Source organism: Typopeltis vanoorti, chromosome 6 (assembly GCF_054136105.1).
Source record: "Typopeltis vanoorti isolate ZY-2024b chromosome 6, IOZ_Tvanoo_1.0, whole genome shotgun sequence".
In the NCBI taxonomy this organism is placed as follows: domain Eukaryota; kingdom Metazoa; phylum Arthropoda; class Arachnida; order Uropygi; family Thelyphonidae; genus Typopeltis; species Typopeltis vanoorti.
The window spans coordinates 16,087,669-16,114,248 of record NC_143554.1 but is presented as its reverse complement, the minus strand read 5'-3'; the positions used below and the strand labels follow the sequence as shown (position 1 = coordinate 16,114,248).

The window sequence follows — 26,580 nt, the reverse complement described above, 5'->3', positions numbered from 1 at the left end:
TGAGGCAGTTGAGTGTAAGAATGTGTATAATATGTTTAAGTTAGTATCACTGGTAACAAACCAGAATGGGGTAGTTACCATAAAGTGTCGGGATAGCGGTGGACCTAAGACGCTTTTGTACTTTATGTGCACTAATTCCAGGAGCATTCAGAACAAGCAGGAGGAATTTTTGGCATTGGTTGGCTCATCCTGGCCAGAGTTTATTTGCATTAGTGAGACATGGCTAACAGAAGATGATATTGGGATAGAATGTGAACAATATACTGTGATCATGGGGGAAGGAGTGTCATTGATGATAGCCGATGAATTGCAACCAAAGAAAGCAGAAGTTCAACTTCAGGCTAGTGAAAATAGCACATTTGAGGCTATCTGGTGAGAGATTGAGGCCAGCAGAACAAAATATGCAGTTGGATACTACTGTAGACTAGGGGATGGAAAAGAATGGAGATAATATGCATCAGCAAATAGACTAGAGTGGAGAATAGGTAATTATTATGGGTGATTTCAACTATGGAAACATAGATTGGAAGGAGGAGAGGACACATGGGAGGAAGGAAATGGAATTTATGCAGTTCTAAGGGATAATTACCCGAGACAGCATGTAATGGATTGAGAGTGCTTGATCTAGTAATTGCATCTGAGAATTTGTCTATAACGAATATGACTGCATTGCCACCAATTGGTGAGAGCGATCACATGGTCTTGACCTGGAAGGTGGCTAAATGTGTGGAATTTTCAGTTAAGATGAGGTATAATGTGAAATTACAGGGCTGATAAGTATGGAAAGATATAGGGTTGGTGAGATAGATAAGGTTGATGGGAAGATATCAGAGCGTGGTTTGTTCAGGAGTAGACTGCAAAAGAAGGCCTGTTACTAGTGCCGTGTCCCAGGATTCTGTACTTGGACTGCTACTGTTTAATTTGTTCATTAATGATATAGGAAAGTATCTGAGAGGAACTGTTGAGTTGCTTGCCAATGATGCAAAGTTGGGTAGAGCAATAGTTAATACAGATGATGTCAAAATTTTGCAAGGTGATTTGGATGGATTGGCAGATTGGCATGTTAATGCATTTTGCGGTGAAAAGAGTGCCAGCTGTCTACGACATTGATGGAATTGTACTTCAGGAAATTGATCAAGCCAGAAACTCGAGGGTGTTAACTGATAGGGAATTAATGTTGGGGGGGGGGCACATAGATAAAGTGGCTCACTTGGTTACTGAAAAATACTTTCATGAGCAGAGACAAGCAGGCTATGGTTCCTCTTTATCGAGCCTTGTTAAGACCCCACCTTGACTACTGCGTGCAGATCTGGGTGCTCCAGAGGATCCAGATGCGAGTGACCAAGATGGTGGCATGTCTATGGAATGAAACTTACGAGTACAGGTTGAAGATTTTGGTTACAGGAACAGGTTGTTAGACAGAAAAGGGGTGATATGATTGAGGCATACAAATTACTGATGGGTTTTTACAAGATTAATTCAGAGGAAATTTTTCAGAACAGGTCTTGTTGTGAGAGAGCTAGGGGCCATCCATGGAAATTGAGCAAAGGTGTTAGGACTAGATTTTTTTTTTTTGCTTGGAGAGTAGTGAATGAGTGGAATAGGTTGCCAGAATCTGATGTGGGTGCATGACATGATGTTTAGGGCCTCCCTTGATGAGTCTGAGGACTCCTTGGAGTTGCCTGTAATAATAATAATGTGTGCCTGTTTAATAGTTCACATCGTGTTGAAAAAATTTGACAACCATCAGACCTTTTAGCAAGTCTAGATGTCAGAAAATCTGTTTACAGATGTCAAGAGAGAAATTTGAACTGTTTAAAAATAATGTTTTCATTATTGGAAATAGTTACTACTTATTTCATATCCTCTGTGAATTCTAACATCTAAAGAGAACTTTGATGTCTTTTCCCTTAAGATACAGTAATCTAATATTGATTTCCATCCTCTTGCTGCCCAAGTATATTTATGCATATCTTTATGTTTATAGAAAGAATTCATTATTTTAAGGTTATTATAAACTACAAAGTCAATCAGTTTTTTACCATTCCTGTTTAGAGTATGTTCTTCATATATTCCTATATTATTATTAATCTAACAGATAAGCTTAGACGTTGATGGTTATTCATAACTTATTTTTCACGGTATTAACAACGCCACAAACACTTTTATCAACAAAGATGTTTTATTAACGTTAATATTTCGCTGATTTTCAACTCCGCATCATCAGAGCACAACACACATGTAAACGCGACAGTGAGTGAGTGAAACAATATAATTGCAAAAGACAAAAGATCTAAAGTCCTATTTTTGGCGCCCTCTAACGAAAAAAAAAAAAAAAAAAAAAACAGCAGTTATCCAGGAGTTTTTCTTAGGATAACCGTCTCCCAAATTTTTGGCAAATTAATGCAACCATATTTGTTAAGGTTGGGAGAATTCTTCAAAGCCATTGCTGACTCAAAAAATAATCTTTCAGATCTATAACGACTCCTAAATAGCAAATTCGTTTTCCTCCATCTAATCCTGTGTGAAGGAGTGTCCAAAGCTGGTCTGCCAGTCCCGACTTGCCATAGTAATAGTAGCGAATGTATCTTTCATGTTCTTCCAGGTGGATGTTCACTGATCTTCCTGTTTGCCCATAATAGGCCAAGTCACAGTCACATGGAACTTCATACACTCCTGGGTGTGCTAAAGGGTGAAGTTTATCCTTTGGCGAGTGGATCAGAGTTGCCAGCTTGACATGAGGTTTGAAGGTGGTGCGAAGGCCATGTTTCAACAATACTTTGGCTGTCTTTTCCGGTGTACCTCTGATATAGGAAATAGAAATGGTCATGTTGTATTCTTGTGTATTAGGGGAGGGCAGAGTAATGGGCCTATGTAATATTTTATCTATTTTGTAGGGATTGTAGCCGTTGGCTAAGAACGTATAGCGCAGGTACTGGAGTTCAGTGGTCAGAGCTGTGTCGTTAGAACAAATGGCTCTGGCTCTGTGTGTAAGTGTTTTTAAAATGCCATACTGTTGGACTGGATGATGATGTGATGGTTTATGTAGGTATCTTCCCGTGTGTGTGTGTGTGTGTGTAGGTTTTCTGTAAATAGAAAAAGATAGTGATCCATCTGAAAGGCAGGTGACTAATGTGTCAAGAAATGGTAAACAGTTATTTGATTTTTTTTCTACTGTGAAGTGAATTTTGGGGTGTTGGCTGTTTAGGTAGGTGACAAAAGCATCCAAAGTGTCTTGTCCATGGGGCCAGATGGCAAACACATCCCCCTCTCTCTCCCGTTTTTACTTGTTCCATGTAAAAACGGGAGAGAGAGAGGGGGAGAACCCATAGCAGTACCATTAATCTGTTTGTAGAATTCCCCCCCCCCCATGTAAAGTAACCTGCATTCATGGTAAATTGAAATAATTCAAAAATATCTGGGGGAAATTTAGACTTGATTAAATCAAGAGTGTCTATAAGTGGTACATTGGTAAATAGGGAGGTGACATCGAAACTTAAAATTTTAAATCAGAAAATTTAACTTTGAACAATACAGACATATTAGTAAGCTTTGATATCTCCTCTTTGTTTACCAATATTCCCTTAACTGACACATTTTATCTCTCTTAGAAAACGTTTTCCCCTCTGACATCTTAGATCTCTTTTCCTTTGCCATCAATATTGGAATAACAAAATCTACAAGCAGATAGAAGGAACTGCCATGGGTTCCCCCCTCTCACCTCCCCTTGCCAATTTCTATATGGAAGATTTCGAAAAACGAGCCATAGACTCAGCCCCACTCAAACCTTCTATCTGGCTAAGATATGTAGATGATGTGTTCTCCATTTGGCCTCATGGCCCAGACACGTTAGACTCCTTCCTCGGTCATCTCAATAGCCTACATCCAAGAATCCAGTTTACTATGGAAAAGGAAAAGAACAATTGTTTACCCTTCCTAGACACCTTAGTCACGTGCCAGCCTAATGATACACTTGCCTTCACTGTATACAGAAAACCCACACACAGAGGCAGATACATTCACAAACTCTCCCACCACCACCCCTCACAACAATATGGCATCATTAAAACCCTTACCAAGAGAGCCCACAATCTTTGTTCCAGTGGAACCGCCCTCACTACTGAGCTTAACCACATACACAGCACTTTCCTCTCCAATGGCTACAGCGAACACAGTATCAAAAAAAATAATCAATTCCTTCCCCATCCCTCTCGTCAACAAGATTTTAAAAATGCCATCACCATACCCTACATCCGAGGCACTTCGGAAAAAAATAGCCAAGATACTAAAAAAGTATAACCTACATGCAGCATATAAGCCCTACCGCAAACTTGCTACCCTTATCCGTTCTACAAAAGATCAGCCCCCTCCTCTCTCTCTGCCTGGAGTTTACAAAGTACCCTGTTCCTGTAAGCTTGCGTACTTTGGACAGACAGGCAGATCAGCATCCATCCTCCTGGAGGAACACAAGTCGTACATCATTAAACACAACTATGGCCATTCAGGCTTGGCTGACCATGTTTTGGACACCACCCACAGAGTATCATGGAAGAAAACCACCATGCTCCACCACAGCAAATTCAAGAAAGAGAGACTTTTCTTAGAAGCAGCAGCAGCTCTCAGAAACCAACCAAATCTTAACAAATACGGTTGCATTAAGCTTCCAAAGATTTGGGAAACACTCATCACCAGAGGTCCCACCTTACATTCCAGGCCACCTACTACTGCCCTTAGAGGGCGCTCCACCTAGATAGGACTTTAGTGTCACCCACGTGGTTGGGCTTAGTATTGTAAGTTTTTGTGTGCATGTTACATTAATTGTTTTTGTAATCCCCGTAGATGTCCTAGTGACTAGGAGAAATTTAATTCTTTTTGAGTGTTGTAAAAAATCCATTAAACCTCCAACATAATGTCCTCACAGCACTTAAGCCTCTACACAAGAATTCTAACTCACACTGCAACTAGGCTGAACTTGGTCCCAGACTCATTGAATCTCAAAATGTAGAGCCTTCCCAAATCCTACATGCAATTGACAAATGTCATACTGTGCTTTGTCAGAGGACAGAAATGCAGTACATGGACCATAACTGCTTTTTTCAGAAAAGATCAACTTCACAACTGTGCACACCTACTCATTGTATTAAAAACCAAGGCATCGCTTACATCAAGTATGGTCATCATTATTAAGAAACTGACATACAGAGATATTGGATGTGATTCACGTTATATTTTGAAATGCAATAATTCTAGCTACATTTGCCATCATGTCTGTTGTTAAATTGATTTTCAACCATTGATTCAATTCTTGCTTTAATACACAAAATATCTCTTGTTGTTTAACTGATATTCACTAAACTTTCATGAAAAAGTATACAAAAAAGGTATATGAAACTAGTAGAGGAATGTAGAACTAATAAAGCTTTATCTTAGAATCGCAGGTCTTTATTCTTGTATTCTATTATTATGGGAAAATAAAAGAAATCAGTAATACTTCTTTCTTACCTTTCTCAGTTTTAATATCCACTCCTAATAGTTCAAATTCGTCATATTCTATCATTGGATACACATCTACTTTAGGTTGCCATGTTGCATTTGGCTGCCTGCTCTTTGGTATTCTACCAATGAAATGATGTGTCGTATTGGTATTCCATTTGAAAAAAGTCTGTTACTCGACAAAATAGACACTTTTAATGACTAGAACTTTCCATTAGGTGTGACGATTAAGCATTAAAATAAACTATTTACAACATAAAGCAAGCCATAGAATTGGCATCACATAAATAAAACTGGTTATTAAACTGAAACTTCTTCTAATTTTTATACTCATCAGCTAAAATTTTTTACATGTCATAGACCTGCAGATGAGTAACTTTTTCAAGCATCGTAGTAGTAACAAAATTGATAAGCAGCAACACTTACCTTGTTCTGTTCACAAAGTAGTCCTCGCTCCCATCTCTTTTTTATCTTTTCATTATTACCCCCCCCTCTCCAAGTTTACTGAAAATGCATGCTCTCTTTTTCCAAAGCTCTTTTTATTACAACTCTTGTGTTTTACCCTTAGTATGCCAAATAGTATGACTTCCATTCCAGGGGATAGATGAGTTTTGCTACCTGGTGTGACCCTCGCTCATTATCTCTTCTCTCTCTCTCTCTTAGTCAATCCCCTCATAACCTGAAAACTTGTGACCTGGTGTTTCAGTCTTCTCCAATTGTTTTTGTCTTCTGTCATTCTAAGTGCATCCTCCAACCTTAGTCCAGTAAGAGCAGGAATTTGATCTAGCCATCTCCCATGGGGGGTGCCTCTTCTGTCTTCTGGCGTCTTGCCCTACATGAAGAGTTTTTCAATAATTTCTCTCTTTCTTCTTGAGATGTGTCCAAAATATTTGAGGATGAATCACTTCACGATTTAATTGATCTGTGATGCTTAGGTTGGTTCTTTTCCCTGTCTCCAGGTTGACATTTCAAAATCATTCATCTTCTTAATTGCCTTGTTCAGTGTCCAAAACTCAGCCATAAAAAACCACAGAGAAGACCAAGGATCTGACTAGTCTGATCTTTGTGGTGATAAGTCCAGGGTCAACATGGGATCTGATCCAAAGGAGCAGGATGGAGAAAAAAAAGAAGAGAGAGATGGACTGAAACATATAACAAATTACACTGAGAAGTCAGAAAACACATCAGACAGGAAAAGGGCAAATATTATGCTAAGAAATGCAAAGAGATAGAGTACCACATGAGAAGAGACAATCACAAAAGGGTATTTGGATTCGTTTGTGAGTTCGAACATAAGTTTGAGCATGAGTTAAATGTTATGAAAGACGGGAACGGATTGGTGATAGAGAAAGAATAGGAAATCAAACCAGATGCAAAGAATACTGTGATGAACTGCACAACAGACAGGATCAGGAAAAATTGGAAGAGAACCCCCCCCCCTTCTCCAGTGGAATCTTGAGTTGGAATCACCTCTACTTATATAAAGTTAAAAGAGCAGTTAACTTACTTAATAACAATACTGAGTGCATATGAAATCCAGAGGTTGAGTGCTTGTACAGTGAGCCAAAAGTCGCGGTAAGAACAGATGTTGGATTAACTGATTCAGTAAGCAAGGGAGTTGGGCAAGGATACTTAATCTTTTTTTCGTGTTTTCAGTAGCCATGCTGAGGATATCATGAGTGTGGCATTGGACAAGCTTAAGTTAGGAATTAGGAGAGGTGGCAGATGGACCAGTAATCTGAGATATGTTGATTTTAACCCTCTGTAATGACAGGGAATAGCTCAAACAAATTCTCAGTGAGCACAGAAGACAATCTCAACTCTTAAGATGAAGATTATGATCTGGAGGAAGTATAGCCAGAGAAGGTCTAAGAAATAAGCATGGTTACTGGAGAAATAATTATGGAGGTAAGCAAATTTGAGTATTTTGGATTTATTATCAATGTGAAGAATTGCTGTTCCGAAGACATCAAAAGATTAGAAATAGAGCAATAGTCAGAGACGTCTTCAAAGTTTTGATGGACAGATCTATTACTACAGTAACAAAGCTGAAGATTCTGGATTTGCCACTACTCCTTCAGCAACTACTTAAGAATGCGAAACTTATAATCTAAAGAAGTCTGACAGGAACAACATTACTGCTTATTTTGAGATATGGTGTCACAACAGGCTCTTCAGGATCCTGAAAGGCAGAGAAATGGGCTGGTCATAAAAAAAGGTTGTTAATCCCTAGAGAGGATTTGCAAAGAAATTTATATTCTTTGTTTTGCTGTTTGATTTTTTTTTTTTTTTAATACAAATAATTAAATTTGCATGAATGTGAGAGATTAAGTGTTGCTCTTACCTCTGGATTTTCAATTTGTTCAGAAATACAAGCTAGTTTATTTATTCAGATGCTTTGATGTAGCCAATGAAGCATAAGTAAGCAGGGCTATTGATTTCTCAATAAGGTTTCTGAGATTTGAAATCTGGCCTCTGGTACCTCTTTACTTCATGAATCTAGCCTGTTCTAAACATATATGGGCCTTCAAGTAATTATGAATTCTTTCTTTGATAATATAGAACATGATTTTACTTGCCTTCGAGATTAATGTTTTAATGCTATTGTTCTATAGTTTTCATATTTCATGGTCTTCCTTTTTTATGTATTTCTATAATGATTGTCTTCACCTAACTATAACACACGTGTCACAGTAATTAACTTTTTAATAATATGTAAATATTTTGTCTTAAGTATCATAAGACATCATTAGTGCAGTTATTAAACAACAATAGGAATTACATTAAAAACAAAAAAAAACACATTAGTGAGCATGCTGTCTCACTATCCTAAATGTCTGGGAAATTGTTATCTTCAACTGTATAAAATAAATTTATCAGTTATATTTTAATTTAATTTAATTACATCCCAATAGTTTTTAATCCTTAAACATGCTATTGTATACATAGAGGGATTTCAATGTAAGCATGTGCACTAATGTGTTTTTTTTTTAATGTGATTCCTATTGTTGTTTAATAACTGTACTGATGATGTCTTATGATACTTTAGACGAAATATTTACATGTTATTAAAAAGTTAATTACTGTGGCATACATGTGAATTTATAGTTATGAATACTCCACGGGTTTCTCTATATAAGAATGTCTTTACCTAGCCCAGTGGTCAGGCCAGGTGCCAGTACCCCAATTTGATTTCAAAATTTGAGATTTGAGCATTACATTCATCCCTGCACTGCCCATGCTCTCTATCATTTTGGTATACATTCCATCATTACCTGCTGCTTTTACAGTTTTTGTATTTTTGATAGCTAGTTCCACCTCCTCCTCTCTGAGGATGGGAGGTTCATTTTCCCATGTTTGTTTCAAACATTCATTATCTAATATGTCTAATTTTTGTAGATCTTTTCAGCATTCTTTTCATCTTCCTCGAAAATTTCTCCTTTTTCAGTTAGGATGTGCCCATCTTTATCTTTTATGCTGTGTTTTTTTTGCCTTGAAACTAGTAGTGGTTTCAAGAAAAACTTAATCTGATCAACCACAAGAAAGAAATTAATCAGATTAAGTTTTTCTCTTGAAAGAGTCTGATTTAATTTTCTTTGCACCTGTTTTTGGGATTATAATGATTTGCTGTGTCAGGTAAGATCATCTTTGTAGATTTTATTGTTCATCTTGGTCACAAAATGCCCTGATCTTGTTCATTTGAGGGTTTAGCAAGGCCTAAAATGTTTTATCTTTGACAGGTCATAATTTCCTGGAGTATATCTAATTTTCCTGTCTGCAGGAAACCACAGACATTCCAGGTTCCTATTATTAATATTTTCCTAAGCGAAATGAACTTGTTTCGTGACAGATTTGGTTTTGAGTTGAGAAATGGATCAGTTTGGTTAATGTTATAGTTTCTGATCATTTACTTCATTCAGGATGCACATTCCTTTTTCCTTCTGTGCACAGATGTGCCACCTTGGTATGCCAGGCTGGTTGCTGTCCTGCTATATTTGGAAGACATCATACATTTGGGTTCTCACAGGAAAATAGTTAGTGGTTTCCTTTTGTCATCTCTACTGCAGTCATGCCAATGAAGTTGATCATTTCAACCCTGCTCATGTGTCCATTCTAGTTGAGCAGAATGACTGGAAGTTATTCTGCTTAATTGAAGCCTTCGGTTAGTACTGATAGATCTTATACATCTATCAGGGTCAAGAGCTGGCCACTCATTGTAGGCCTGAATAATTTCAAGAAGTTCCATGTACGTGGGCTGTTCAATAAGTAATAAGACTAATTTTACTGTGGCGAAACCACTCATCACAATATTAATTTCTGTGGAATAAAGAAATGTTGCTGTCTGTATTAACAAAAGAGGTTGATAGATGGCGTATACGGGCTGATGTGCCAGAGTGTCACGTGACTAAATGCAAGCTTGTTTCGGTGCACCTACGAGGCGCGACCAGTCTTCGAAATGGAAGCATCCTTGGAACAGCGTTATGCGATTAAATTTTGTGTGCGTTTGCAAAAATCAGCATTGGACACTTTTAACATGATACGCGAAGCTTTACACGATGAAGCAATGTCGAGGACAATGATCAACACAGCAGTGATTATCATCAAGCATGTCAAAAGGAAGCCTCCATTGCTGAAGAATGGCTTCTTACTGAACCACGATAATGCAAGGCCACATATTGCTGGTTGTGTAGTGGACGTTTTGCAGAACAACAACACAGATATCCTACCACACCCTCCATACAGTCCTGATCTCGCACCATGCGATTTCTGGCTGTTTCCTCAGCTCAAGAAACCACTAAGAGGCCGCCATTTTGAAAGCAACAAAGCATGTGTAAAAGCTGCGAAGGTGGTTTTGAAAGAACTCTCAAAAAACAGACTTTCACATGTGTTTAAGAAGTGGATGCAATGTTGGGACAAATGCATCACGTCTCACGGTAGTTACTTCGAAAAATACCATGTAAATAATGACGATTAAAGGTAATCTGTTTTCTGTATAAATATAGTCTTATTACTTATTGAACAGCCTATGTAGTTTAGATTACTAGTAGGCATAGGGCATTTTCCAGGTTCATAATAGATTTGCAATGTGAGCAAAATTCACATTAAAAATAGTTAATTCTGCATTTCAAACAATACAGTATGCACTGCCCTAGTTGTCCATCAAGTAATTCTTAAAATCTTCAAAAAACATGTCACACAATGGAGAAATTATCTACCAGAATTCATGAATTTTTTAGATTCTGATAGGAAATTATTATTATTATTAATAATACGTGACACCTCCAGGGAGTCCAAAGACTCATCGAGGGAGGGCACTTACAACTCTGTCTCCACTACTCATTCCACTAACTGCAACTATACCAACACCATCTACTGCCCACCACCACTTGTATTTCCACAGACAATTGCATACGTCCATGCCCAAGGCAGGATTCAGACCTGCAGCCTTTTGAGTGGAGAGTGGATACACTAACCGCTAGGCCAGCAAAATTCCACGTGAGAAAATTATGTAATACATACATTTTGTATTCATCATGATGAATACAAAAGATATGTATTTATTGGGAGAATTATGCTTTGTCATTTGCAGAATTGCATGTTTTATTTGAATTTTGAGTACATCCTACATTGGTAAAGTGATTAGTAAGCTATGTTTGACTTTTGTAGAAGTGTATCATTGAATACAAAATTGAATATTGGATATATACAGTTAAACTCACTCAACTTGATAGTTGTCAATCGTAGAAAATGTTGCCAAGATAGTGGAAAGAAATACAGAAGTGAGTGAATTGGTTTATGTTATATATGCAAGTATTCATTTAGAGCACCAAAAGGAACTCTAGCATCAAGAAATCACAAATCATGGCATTTAAATTGATTGTAATATGTGAATAAAGAAAATTTAAGCATTGTTTTCAAAAGGAATTGTGACATTTATAAAGTATGAAGCTATTACATTGTGCATAGTACTTTTAAGCCACTTTAAAAGTAATAGCCAAAATTTTTGCTTTTAAATATGTAATATGCAGTTTGAAGGTTTCAACTGTAATTGTCATTGAATGAATTTCGTTGATATTTGCACCAAAATCATTCTGCTTATTTAACAATAGAGAAAAGTGTATAGGAGAATTATGTTTGCTCTAGTTTTATGAGGAATTTTTTTTTTTCTCATCCTCCTTAAACTTGATTAAAAGGGAAATCTGTTGCAAAGAAAAACTACTTGTCTTGAAATTCAACTACAGTACTAGCAGGAATCTATTTTAGGTGTCTCATAAGGAGATGAACTAGTGTCCAGAAATATTTATGAAACTGATATCTTAAATTTGTTAAGGTAAATTGTAAGGTTTGTTAAGTTAATTGTAAGGTTTGTTAAGGCTGAGTGGTTAGGTATCTGCTTTCCTGCCAAAAGGCTGTGGGTTCGAATCCTGCTGTGGGCATGGATGTTTGTGATTGTCTGTGAAAATACTAGTGGTGGTAGTGGTGATGATGGGCAGTAGATGGTGTTGGTGTAGATGATGTGGTTCGTTGTATTGGTGGATTGAGTGGTAGAAATGGAGAGTTGTAGGTGCCCTCCCTCGACGAGTCTTTAGACTCCTTTGAAGTGTCATGTAATAATAAGAATGATAATAATAAATGCTCGCTCAAAGGAATTTGACCCATGGTTTTGTTTATACAAGTGTGACTGTTAAATTACCAGAATGGTCCCATATTGGTGCATGAGCAAGTCAGGCAGAACCGTGTGACTGTGCATGTTTGTACATGTTGATGCAACTGTCTTGAGTCATATCAAAACAATCAAATAAGTTGACAAGTTGTGGTAGAGTTTGCACATGTGTGCTTATTACTTTTCTGCTAAACCTATAGTAACATAAGCAACAGTTTGCTCACCTTCCTTTTACAGCTGTGTTAAATGAAAAATATAAAGTAAGTATTAAATCCATAGTGAGTCATTGTTTACCTAGGTATCACTTACATTTCTATTTGTCATTCAATTAAATCCATTTATAGTTGATTTCACAGTTGCAGAGGCATAGCTAGGGAGGAGCGGAGGGGGCGGTCCACCCCAGGTGGCACTTTGAACCTTTTTGAACTTTTTCAGTTAATTCTAAAATACAGTCTGGAGAACTCATTTCCAAATACTGTAATACTACTGCGAATTTTCTTCACAATTGCTAGTTGTGAGAGGAGTTTTTCTAAATAAAATCGATTAAGAATTACCTATTACTATAAAATAGACTTCACCAATGTCATCAACGATTTTGTTAACAGAAAAGCAAGAAAAATAACATTTTAGAATGTTGAAATTAAAGTTTTAATTTATTTCCCTATATGTCATTTTGACTTTTTGTAGTATTTTTGGTTTGTGTATTGTATTGAGAGGGGGCGGCAAACTCAGGGACCGCCCCGGGTGGCAAAGGCTCTAGCTATACCACTGCACAGTCAACTCACTGAACTTACTACTCTCATTCATCTTCTATGCCAGGGGTCAGCGACTGGCGGCCCTTGGGCTGCATGCAGCCTAAACGTGCATTTTTGGCAGTCTATAAAAGGTCGACCATACTTACATGGCATGTGGCCTGTATATTGAATTATTTAAATAATACATTTTATAATATGAATAACAAATTAAAAATAATTTGATACCGATACTTCATGATATCGCCCTGCAACTTGGCGCGAGTCAACCGTGTCAGTCATCACGAGTGGGGATAACAAAAGCAACTTCATCTGACGACAACAGAGATTTTGGTGCACTTTTGCAGTTGCATTCCCTGGTCCGTCTTATATATTTGTTAAAAATAATTTCAAAAATGGGTTCAAGAAAATGTAAAATTGCAGATGAAGGAAGAAGGTTTAATAATGAATGAAACAGCAAGTACTTCTTTATTGAAAATGGGAGTAAGCCCCTTTGTCTTATATGTCATAAAAGTGTTGCTGTTATGAAAGAATATAATATCAGACTTCGTTACGAGAATGAACATGAAAGCCAATACAAGGGTTTGAACTGTGAACTTAGGAAAAAATCATTAATAAATTAGAAATCTTTGATTGCTCAGCAAAACATATCTAAGAGGCAAAGTATTCATAATGAATCGGTTGAGTATAAGGACATTACACAACTATCTGATAAAATATGTATTATGTCTCCTGCATTTATGGTATATATTACAACGTACCTTAATGAACTTAATTTGAACCTGCAGGGCCAAGGTGAATTACTAGCAGAACTGCTTTCTGACATAAAAGCTTTTGAAGGCAAACTATGTCTGTTGAAGAAACATATGATGGAAGAAAATCTACATCCTTATATATGTTGCAAATTTGCATTTACAGTTGGATGACAAACACAAAAGGAAACTTTGTTGGTATCATTGAAGATTTACAAACGGAATTTTCAACAAGGCATAAGAGATGACAAAAGAACTGCAAGACCAGAAACTCATCAAACAAGTGAAAATAGAGTAAGAGTTCAATAGTTCATATGGTCTGACAGATGATTAAGTGTATAGTTAATGGCAAAAGAATTAAATTTAGACAGAGAAACAGTGGAGAAGATTTTAACAGATAATTTGGGAATGAGAAAAATTTCTGAAAGATGGTTTAGCAGATTTTGAGTGAAGATCAAAAGCAATGGAATATGATTTCTATTATATTATTTGTGTATTACTACCGTTCATGGATACATGAACGGTAGTAATACACAAACACAAGAATACATCTAATTCATGTCCTTAACAACCTTGTGCTTAAGGGTCAAAGCTGTATAACTGAGAGGAGACCTCCACATAGCCTTTAAAGGAATGCGGAGAACCGACCAGGGCTTCTGACCTAATGTCCAATCCTCACCTTCTCGTGGTGCACCCTGTTGGGTGCACCACGAGAAGGTGAGATTTGGGATTTAGGATTTAGGATTTATAATTTGGGATTTAGCCGACCAAATTGTATTCTTATTGGTTAAACCAAAATAAAAAATGATAGTACAACATGACAAAATTTCATGCCGGCTGGGGCGTCGCCCGGTTAAACAAGGCCCCCGTTGTTTTCGCCAGGGAACCAGGGCGAACAGCGAAAAGTCAGCTACTGGAACAAATCTGAAAACAAACCCCAACTCAACATCACCAGAGTTAAAGATCGGTACTATCAACGTAAGAAGCCTCAATGGCAAGGAAATGGAGCTAGCTGAGGAATTAGATAAGTACCAGATCGACATAATAGGGGTGACTGAAACAAAAAAGACCAAAACTGGCGAGATCTTTCTGAGCAATATCTACAAAATGTTATATTCAGGCAGTAACAATCAAGGAAAAGAAGGAGTAGCCATAGTATTCAACACAAAATACGAGGCTAATCTTCTTGAATGGCAGTCAGTCTCAAGTAGAGTAATGTGGGCAAATATGAGAATGGGGAACTGGACAATGAGATTTATTTGTGCCTATGGTCCCACAGAAGGTTCTACTAAGGTAGAAGTGGAGGAATTTTTTGAGGCTTTAGAAAAAGCAACTGACACAATGAAAAAGGAAAAGTTGGTCCTTGTTGGGGATCTAAATAGTAGAGTAGGAAATGATTGTGAGACATACAAAAATATTTTGGGAAAATTTGGAGAAAAGTGCAAAGCTAATAATAATGGCAAATATCTGTTGGATTTCTGCTCAGGACATGGACTGTTTATTACTAACACCATGTTCCAACATAAAAATGTGCACAAATTCACATGGAGAGAAGAGGCTAGGAATAAGAAAAGTCTCATTGACTATGTTATTGTTGATAGTGATGTTTTCTCCCTGTGCAGGACACCAGAGTGTACAGAGGATTTGAAATTGGAAGTGATCACTATTTAGTCTTGAGCAGGATAAAATTGAATTTCATATTGAAAAGAATAACATGTAAGAAAATTTTAAAGCGAATAAAAGTTGAGCAGCTCTCAGATGTAAACTGTAGACTAAAATACAGAAATATTATTGAAAAGAAAATGAAAGAGTTTGAGAACAGGAATCAAACCTTGGAGATTCAGTGGCAAACTCTGAAGGAAACATTGATTGATTCTGCCAGAGAGGCATGTGGTGAGGTTGTGTGCAAAGATAAAAAAATCAGAACTCCCTGGTGGACACAGGAAGTTAAAGAGGCAGTGAAGGAAAAGAAGAAAGCATATCAAAAGTTCCTGGCAAATAAGTCAGCTTTTACTCTTACAGAATACAGAGACAAATGTCAGAAAGCTAAACAGTGTGTAAACCTAGCTAAACAAAAGTCATGGGAGGACTTTGGCAAGAATATAGAAAATAAATATCAAGAAGGTGGCAAAATATTCTGGAGGTTGTTGAAGAAGCTTAGGAATGGAGGAAAGAGTGCTGTAAAAGGAATTAGAGATGATAAAGGTGAAATGAAAACAGGAGAAAAAGATATCCTTGAAGTATGGAGTAATTACTTTGAAAAACTGCTAAATGAAACAAGCAGTGATGACAGCACAGTGATAAAAAACACTGAGCAGGCATGCAGTCAGGAATACATATCCATACTTGAAGTAGAAAAAGCCATCAAAGGCTTGAAATGTGGAAAGGCAGCAGGAGTAGATGATATTCGACCAGAAATGCTGAAGTATGGTGGTATAAGAGTCTTACAGTGGCTGCACTGCATAGTTCAGAAAGCCTGGACAGAGGGACGAATTCCCGATGATTGGAGTAGAGCTCTCATAGTACCCATATATAAAAAGGGAAATAAAACTGAATGAGAATTACAGAGGTATTTCCCTACTGAGTGTTCCTGGCAAGATCTATGCAAGTATACTTGAGAAACGGTTGAGAAGAATTGTGGAAGAAAAGCTTGGTGAAGAACAAGCTGGATTCAGGTCAAATAGAGGTTGTCAGGATCAGATCTTCACTTTACGACAAATAGTCGAGAAAGCATGGGAATATAACAAAGATCTGTATTTAAGTTTTGTCGATTTGGAAAAGGCATATGACAAGGTGCCAAGAGAGAAGCTATTCAATACGCTGCAGTTATATGGTGTCAATGGGGCATTATATCAAGCAATACTTTGTCTTTATTTGAGTTGTGAGTCAGCAGTTAGAATTGAAGGAAGTACAGGAAGATGGTTTAATGTTAAATCTGGTGTGAGACAAGGATGTATATTATCCCCTCTGTTATTCATTATCTATATGGATCACATTATGAAGGAATGTGGTATTAAACCTGATATCAAAATTTGAGATGTTAATGTCAGCTCTTTGCTTTATGCGGATGATGTTATACTTCTAAATAAATCCACTACAAGTCTGCAAGATTCTCTGACTAAATTGAATAGCTGTTGTAATAGATATGGTATGAAGGTCAGCAATAAAAAGACAAAGACAATGAAAATAGGCAGAATCATTGAAAATGTCAACTGTGTTGTGAATGGAAAACCTGTGGAACAAGTAAAACATTTCAGCTACTTAGGCACAATTTTTACTGAAGATGGTAAACTAAATACAGAAATAGACAACAGAATCAGCAAAGCTGGTATCGTGGGAAGTCAATTGAATAAATTCATATGGAATAAGAAAGAAATTAGTCGGAACACTAAATTAGCTGTATACAAGACTGTGTTCAAACCAATTTTAACTTATGGATCTGAGAGCTGGGTCAGAAGTAAAACACTAGACCAAAGACTAGAGACCGCAGATATGAGAGTCCTGAGAAAGATTAGAGGCGTGAACAGATGGCATCAATGGCAATATCATATTAAAAATGAGGATATTAGGAAAGAACTTGACATTGTCAGCATCCAGGAATGCGTTAGCAGAGCTAATCTCAGATGGTATGGTCACTTAAATAGAATGGGAGAGGAAAGATTAGCAAAACAAGTGTTCTCTGCCAAGTTGGCAGGAAAACGACCCAGAGGAAGACCAAGATATAGGTGGATTGATACGGTACAAAGTGCCTTAGACGATAGAAATATAAGATCTGATAATGTTGGAGTCTTGACAAGTAACAGACTGATTTGGAGGAAAATTGTAGATAGGAAGTTAGTAATGATGTAATTTTTTCATGTAGTACTGTCATATCCTGTACACCCCTTGAGGGTACATGGCAGGAATTTGATGATGATGATGATGAACAACCTTGATATTAATTCTAAATAAAACCACATAATGCAGTTTCAATACATAAAAGTTTAAATTTTGAAAGATAGTGGTATTAGAAAGATCAAACATATCTTGATAAACTTATTTTCTATGATATTCTTCTCTCTCTGAAAGTAGGAAATCGTTGAGCAGTTTTTATCCTAATACTAATGCACATTGTGGTTCAGTAATATTGAGATGGAAATATTTTCATTTCAGCTTTTAAAGAGAGACTCACCAGAGTTCATGGATTTATTAAAGGACTTTATTGTTCAGGTATGGTCTTAGTTGTTGATCAGTTTCTTTTCAAATAACTTTAATAGTTTTGTGATAAGCAGGATAATTTAACAAGGGATAGATGTATTGTATGTTTGTCCCTTGGTTTTTAAACATGTAATTTACAAATTTTTGATTTTATTAAGATTGGATATTTACACTTTCCTCCCTTAATTTACAAGTAACATTTTTTGATTTATGAAGAAAAATATTAGACAGTACTGTCTTGATGTGGTGGAAGATAAGTTTATAGCTAGCCACTGCTATTATAGAGTGGTGAACTGCTGGAAGGAGTGGAAAGGGATTAGTGTTTGTGCATATTTATTTATACTTTTTTTATTATCTTTAATATTTCTTTATTTTGTCAGATTTTTGGAAACTAAAGACAGTATTGTTTGTGCATATTGGATTTAAACTATTGTACTGCATGAAATTGGTATTTGATATGTGAAGAGAGATTAATGATAATCTGTAATATAACAGCAAAAATATATTTTTGAAATGAACAGAAGACATAGCACAACCTATTAACATTAAACTGTGTTCTTGTTTACCATCTACAAAAGGTACATTACGACCTCTGCTTACAAGGTGTTTATCAAGTACCCTGTTCACATCACCTTTCTGCATTGAACAGATTGGCCACTCTGTTCTGATTAAAATCATGAGCATCAAGAGAGTATTGCATTTTTGGAATCTGTAAAGTCTGGCCTTATTTCTTATGCTGTGGTGCTAAACATAGAGGTCTTTGTTCCAAGTTTTGAGAAGTAATTACTATTAACTGTTCATAATTTTTTGTTATTTTATTTATTTTTATTTTATTTTTTTAATCTGCACAAAATATGAGATTCCTGTTGACTCAGCTGCAACCATGACATGAACTATTAATTAAGCATGTTACATGACTCATTTTTATAATTCATGTTTTTTGTCTGACGATGTCCATGTCATGTGTCAGAGTTTTTGAGTAAAATTCTATATTTTTTCAGTGTTGTAAGCACTAGATGTATTGATAAAAACTAAGTAGTACCTACTGGATTTCTGTTCAAGACCTAATCATCACTTAATGTTTCACCTAAAGGTGTGCAAAAATTCATATGGAGAGGAGACACAAGAAATAAGAAAAATCTGATTGACTATGTTATTATTGATGATAGGGATAAATTCATGTTAGGTCAGGACATGAGTATGTAGAAATTTTGATATAGGAAGCAATGAATGCTAAGTCTTGAGTTGAATAAAATTGAATATCATATTGTAAAGAAAGTTTGTAAGAAAGTTATAAAAATAATCAAATTGAGCACCTTTCAGAAGCCAACTGTAGAACATAAATATATGCCAATATTATTCAAGAAAAAGTGAAAGAATTTGAAACAAAATTCTGATATCAGAATTGGAATTACAGATAATGTTATACTCTTAAATAAATCTAGTATAAGCCAGCAGGATTTTTTAAATAGAATAATGGCTAACAAAATTGGTATGAAAATCAGAAATATCACAAACTATGAACATAGGCAGGAATTATTAAGACATCAGCTTCATCCTGAAGGGGATAGAAGAAGTAAAACCTTTCAGCTCTGTAGGCACAATTGCTAGTGAAAACGGGCAAACTAAGCAAATGCGGTAACGGAGTGAACTAAATAAAGTTATATGGAATAAAGAGCAATTACCCAAGGCAGTAAGCCAGCTGTACACAAGATAGTATTTAAACTAATTTTAATTTATGGATCCCTTAACTGGGTTAGAAGCAAAACAGTTGATTCAAGACCAGAGACAACAGATAGTGAACAGATGGCATCAGTGGCAGAATCACATGAAACAGAGAGATAGTAGGAAGGAAGTTGACCTTGTTAGCATTCTGTAATGTAATCCTTTTAAAAATTTTATGGAATTTACAACCGCGTTAAAAAAAAAAAAAAACTTTTATTATCCCGACGTTTCGATCTTCACATCAAGATCATCATCTGGAGCGTACATAAGTATACAGAACAAGCTGAGTTACATCATTAACTGTAAGCTAGAGAAACAATGATTTGATCACATGTTATTCTGCTGGCGTGACCTCTGGTGGAAAAAAAATGAATTAAAAAAATATAAAAAAATTTAAAAAAATAAAAAATAAAATAAAATAAAAATAAAATAAAATAAAAATGTTTACATCAAGCTAAATTCTATTTTTACAATGACAGGAATAAACATTCTTTTAGATGGTTTTCTTTCAGAAACAATTGGTGTCCTATTTTTAGTATTACAATTCCTATTTTTGATTTACAATACTGGATTTTCTACAGTCCTGTTTATAGTTGTTCTTGGTGAGGAAGGTCGAATATATACCTTCCATATGTTTGGGATTTTTAAACCATCATTGTTGTTCAGTTGGGGTGGTTGCTGATAATCTCGCAGGCTTCCTTGAATTTTCGTTCATACCATGTTCTGGTGGTTTTCCAGTCAATTCTGTGTAAGGTATTCAAGGGCATGATCAGAAAGGCCAGCTTCACCATAATTATTATATTTAATGTGTCGTTTATGTTCTTTTTTGTCTAATAGGAATAGTGCGTCCTGTTTCTCCTATATATATGGTATGTTGCAAGTACCATAAATCCAGTATACTCCAGGGTGAGCTAGTGGAGGGAGTGGGTCTTTGGATGAGTTGAGTAAGTTTTTTAATTTTGCAGGAGGTAGGTAATGGTTATAGTTTTACTGTAGTCTGGTTTGTCTTTGTTTTTTATTGTGGTTTTGTAGAGAAGTTTGTTTATAGTATTTTGGCTATATCCATTTTTTTTTTTTGTAGGTTATTCTTGATAATTTTAAACTCGTCTTTCAGTGCCTGTTCACTGGAACAAATCGTCTGAGCTCTGTTATTTAGCGTGTTGATGACACCTAGTTTTTGTGTTGGGTGGTGGTAGGAGTTTATGTGTATATATTATCCCATATGTGTCGGTTTTCGGTAATAACAGTGAAGGAAAGATTGCCCGAGGGAAGACGTGTGACAAGTGTATCTAGAAACGGAAGTGTGTTGTGTTTTTCAATTTCAATTGTGAACTGTTATGCGTTTGTGTTGTTTGTTTAGGTGGCTAAGGAATGTGTCTAATGTCTGGCAGCCATGAGACCAGATTGCAAAAACATCGTCAAAGTATCTAAGCCAGATTTTGGGTTTTAGAGGGGAGGAATCTAGGGCAAGTTGCTCAAAATGTTCCATGTAAAAGTTAGCAGTAGGGGGGGGATAATGGCGAGCCCATGGCTGTGCCTTCTTTTTGTAAGTAGCAGGCGTTTTGCCATACAAAATAACCCGACCGTAATACATGCGCAAAAAACGCCGTGATATCTGGAGGGAATTTGTTTTGTAGGAGAAGGATTGTGTCATTGATTGGAACATTCGTAAAGATACAAATTCCTGAAGATATAGAGATGTCAAAACTAACTAATAAATCATCTTTTTCTAATGTAATGTAATGTCTTTGATGATGTTAATGAAGTGTTGTGTATTTTTGATATAGGAGGGGTAATGACCTACCAACTCCATGAGTGTTGCCGCTAATTTTTTGACTAAGTGATACGTCGGGCTATCAAAATAGGGCAAGTTGCTCAAAATGTTCCATGTAAAAGTTAGCAGTAGGGGGGGATAATGGCGAGCCCATGGCTGTGCCTTCTTTTTGTAAGTAGCAGGCGTTTTGCCATACGTTTTGCCAAAAAACGCCGTGATATCTGGAGGGAATTTGTTTTGTAGGAGAAGGATTGTGTCATTGATTGGAACATTCGTAAAGATACAAATTCCTGAAGATACAGAGACGTCAAAACTAACTAATAAATCATCTTTTTCTAATGTAATGTCTTTGATGATGTTTATGAAGTGTTGTGTGTTTTTGATATAGGAGGGGTAATGACCTACCAACTCCATGAGTGTTGCCGCTAATTTTTTGACTAAGTGATACGTCGGGCTATCAATTCCTTCAACGATAGGTCTTAGCGGGCTGTTTTCTTTATGAATTTTTGATAGCCCGTAAATTCTATTTCAATAACTGTTTTTCAATTTCTAGTAAATTCTAGGGGAGCGCACATAATGAGGGAACAGTTTTTTGATTGTATCTTCGGGCCATGTGGTAATTGATTTAAGTAGTTTCCCCGTTTTGTTTTTTGTTCTGTTAGTTGGGTTGTAATTAACTAGTTTGTATGTGTTATTGTCAGAGACCAGCAGATTCATTTTTTCTATATAAGTGGTACGGTTTAAAATGAATCTGCTGGTCTCTGACAATAACACATATAAACTAGTTAACTACAACCCAAGTAACAGAACAAAAAACAAAACGGAGAAACTACTTAAATCATTTACCACATGGCCTGAAGATACAATCAAAAAACTGTTCCCTCATTACGCGTGCTCCCCTAGAATTTACGGGCTACCAAAAATTCATAAAGAAAACACCCCATTAAGACCTATCGTCGAAGGAATTGATAGCCCGACTTATCACTTAGCCAAAAAATTAGCGGCAACACTCAAGGAGTTGGTAGGTCATTCCCCCTCCTATATCAAAAACACACAACACTTCATAAACATCATCAAAGAGATTACATTAGAAAAAGATGATTTATTAGTTAGTTTTGACGTCTCTGCCCTCTTTACGAATGTCCCAATCAATGATACAATCCTTCTCCTACACAACAAATTCCCTCCAGATATCACGGCACTTTTTGCGCATGTATTATGGTCGGGTTATTTTGTATGGCAAAATGCCTTCTATTTACAAAAAGAAGGCACAGCCATGGGCTCGCCATTATCCCGCCCTATTGCTAACTTTTACATGGAACATTTTGAGCAACTTGCCCTAGATTCCTCCCCTCTAAAACCCAAAATCTGGCTTAGATATGTTGACGATATTTTCGTGATCTGGTCCCATGGCCGCCAGACATTAGACACATTCCTTAGCCACCTAAACAAACAACACAAACGCATACAGTTCACAATTGAAATTGAAAAACACAACACACTTCCGTTTCTAGATACACTTGTCACACGTCTTCCCTTGGGCAATCTTTCCTTCACTGTTATTACCGAAAACCGACACATACGGGACAATATATACACATAAACTCCTACCACCACCCAACACAAAAACTAGGTGTCATCAACACGCTAAGAAACAGAGCTCAGACGATTTGTTCCAGTGAACAGGCACTGAAAGACGAGTTTAAAATTATCAGGAATAACCTACAAAAAAAAAAAACGGATATAGCCAAAATACTATAAACAAAATTCTCTACAAAACCACAATAAAAAACAAAGACAAACCAGACTACAGTCAAACTATAATCATTCCCTATATTAAAGGAATATCAGACAAAATAAACAGAGTACTACAAAAGTACAACCTCATAGCCACCTTTAAACCTCCTGCAAAATTAAAAAACTTACTCAACTCATCCAAAGACCCACTCCCTCCACTACCTCACCCTGGAGTATACTGGATTTATTTTACTTGCAACATACCATATATAAGAGCAACAGGACGCACTATTCCTATTAGACAAAAAGAACATAAACGACACATTAAATATAATAATTATGGTGAAGCTGGCCTTTCTGATCATGCCCTTGAATACCTTACACAGAATTGACTGGAAAACCGCCAGCTGTCTACATCACACTAGAACATGGTATGAACGGAAATTCAAGGAAGCCTGTGAGATTATCAGCAACCACCCCAACTGAACAACAATGATGGTTTAAAAATCCCAAACATATGGAAGGTATATATTCGACCTTCCTCACCAAGAACAACTATAAACAGGACTGTAGAAAATCCAGTATTGTAAATCAAAAATAGGAATTGTAACACTAAAAATAGGACACCAATTGTTTCTGAAAGAAAACCATCTAAAAGAATGTTTATTCCTGTCATTGTAAAAATAGAATTTAGCTTGATGTAAACATTTTTATTTTATTTTATTTTTATTTTATTTTATTTTTATTTTTTATTTTTATTTTTAAAAATTTTTTATATATTTTTATTTATTTTATTTATTTATTATTATTTTTTTCACCAGAGGTCACGCCAGAAGAATAACATGTGATCAAATCATTGTTTCTCTAGCTTACAGTTAATGATGTAACTCAGCTTGTTCTGTATACTTATGTACGCTCCAGATGATGATCTTGATGTGAAGATCGAAACGTCGGGATAATAAAAAAGTTTTTTTTTTTTAACACTGTTGTAAATTCCATAAAATTTTTAAAATGAATGCTGATCACTGTGTAACCCTAAAAGAAAGGATTCTGTAATGTAACTTTTCATGTAGTGCTCTCATAGTATCTTATAATTTGATGGCAATGAATGCATGGTGTTTAAGAGGTCTTTATCTTATGGCTAAGTTGGAAGCATACTTATAATTTCTGTGTAAGATTAGGCTAGGCATTTGGAACTGAAGAAATTGCATATGCTGTGTAAAAAGTGTAAGATGGATTAATTCAGAATGTAACTTTCTTTCTTTTTAAATTATTGTATCTTAATATCTCATGTATCTATTGTATCTTAATATTCATTTTCTTTAGATGACAGAACTTGATAGGATTTATCCATTATTACCACTTGTCAGAAATGAGATAATTCTTCCAGGTCTTTTTGCTGACTATATTCTTACAAAATATCAACTGATTTTACAGTAAGTATCAAAAAAATATTAATTTACATGTTTAAAATATATACATCGTTATTAATTTATGATAGATATACAAAAAATGGGAGTGAAGAAAATATGACGTTGTTTACCTAATATTTGAAGTCTATGTTAATTATACTTTTATTTCCTGATTGTTCTGCTTTTATTTTTTGTTGATTATTGGTAATGTATTATCATTAAAATCACAGTTATTTCCCTAAATATATTTGTGATCTTCAAAAGATGTTATAGGATATTATCACAGTATAGCATAATTAGATATACATTATTATTAGTTTCATATCAATTGTCCATTTTGTTGAAACGTATTACTTATTTAAACCAAAACACAAGGCATAGGTAACACTATTTATTTGTTAAAAAGGCCAGATATTTCGGTCCGAAACTTACAGACCATCTTCGATGGCAGTGACAGTTGATTATAAGATACAATGCAAACAATGAATTGATCAATCCATTCAAATCAATCTAAAGTGGTCAAGAACATTTAGATTCAACTCTGCCCATGCATTCTTAATGTTCCTGATAACTATTTTTAATATGATTCTACTTCCCTCTATGTGAGACACCTGTTCATGGTGGAGGTTCTTGGTGCAACAATCTTTCTAAACCTTTGCTTTGGCAAGATGGGCAGTTTGGATCAATCAGCTAGTGGACTTGCCTCCAAGAGTCAACAGTATTGCAGTAAGTCTCCTCCATGGTCTAGGGACATGATCCAAGGCTTACTGTGGTGCTACTATGACATCTGGGATAGCCCTAGCTTTCCCCTTCCCAAGTGCAGTCATTGCTTGCTGGAGGGTGGGCATCCATGTGGGGCTCCATAGTGAGTAAGGAGCTCTGGTGCTGAATCAACTTCCTTCCAAGAATGACTAATTTTTCATCCTCTTGTTGGGAGGAAATTGATTTGGCCCTCAAACCCCAACTATATTCAGAAACCATACAAAAGTCAACAGGAAACCATAATGTGAAACAGAAAACATCAGAAGATATAACCCACTTTTACAGATATAACACCACAAATACACCACTCTGTTGCATTCAATATATTCGACAGGACAAAGTCCACTTGGAAAAATGTCACTCTTCATCTAGGAAAGTTTGAAAAGGTTAGAAGGATCTCCAAATTCTGTATGGAAACTCCATTCAGGAGATTTCTTATTGAAACAGAAACAGTGACGTAGTCTAAACAATTGCTTTGTGCAACATCTATTGGGGGAATACCAACTACAGTACACCCCCCCCCCCCCTGCTCGTGTAAAATTAAAGAGTTAAATCTCATTTTTCCATAGTTTCTGGAGAGGAACAACATTTTTTTTACATTAATTTACCTAAAATGTGCACTTAGTATCAGTTTTCTTTGATATGGAAAAAGCATTCAAGATCTGGAATATTGATCAAAATTTTGGTTTCAGAGGAAATCTCTTGCTTTTTATGCAATAAAATCTTCCAAGTCTTAGTGGGAAGCATTCTCTCCATACCATATACCAAGGAGGAGGGAGTCCAACAAGATTCAATATTAAGGATCAGGCTTTTATTTATTTATTTATTTTTTTCAGGTAAGATTAATTCAATAATCGATTAAAACATTTCCTCCATTGTGTAATATGAGGATCAAAGAAAAACAGCAGCCGCAAGCTCTGTTTTTCTTTGATTATTTTTGAGAATTTCATTGCATTGATTATTTTTCAGAATGGGTGTTTGCAAATGCGTTTAGATTTTCACATCAGAAGACAGTTTGTGTACATTTTTGCTGCAGATATGGTCTTCATCCTGACCAAGTGATCAGACTAGAACAAACTTTAATCCCAGTTGCACCAGAAACCAAGTTCTTGTGGCTTATATTTGACAAGAAACTCAATTTCCTCCCTTGTACATCTTTGCAAAATAAGTGCTCTAAAGCAATGAACATCTTTTGCATCCTGTCTTCCTCTTCTTGGGGTGCTGACAGATCTCCTTTGCATCAATTGTACAGGGTACTGAAAATGGGGGCACTGTAATAGGGACATTTTCAATCCAGTCTTTTGAAAGCATA

The 26,580-nt window shown here is 36.0% G+C and overlaps 1 protein-coding gene across 1 annotated transcript in view; it reads left to right on the top strand.

Annotated features, from left to right (window-relative positions):
• Sas10 (UTP3 small subunit processome component Sas10) overlaps positions 1-26,580 on the top strand; it is a 226,779-nt gene that overhangs the window by 143,777 nt on the left and 56,422 nt on the right. Inside the window, exons 8-9 of the mRNA XM_090394074.1 lie at positions 17,814-17,870; positions 24,421-24,530. Coding sequence (XP_090250200.1) covers positions 17,814-17,870; positions 24,421-24,530 — 167 coding nt within the window. The remainder of the gene's footprint in view (positions 1-17,813; positions 17,871-24,420; positions 24,531-26,580) is intronic.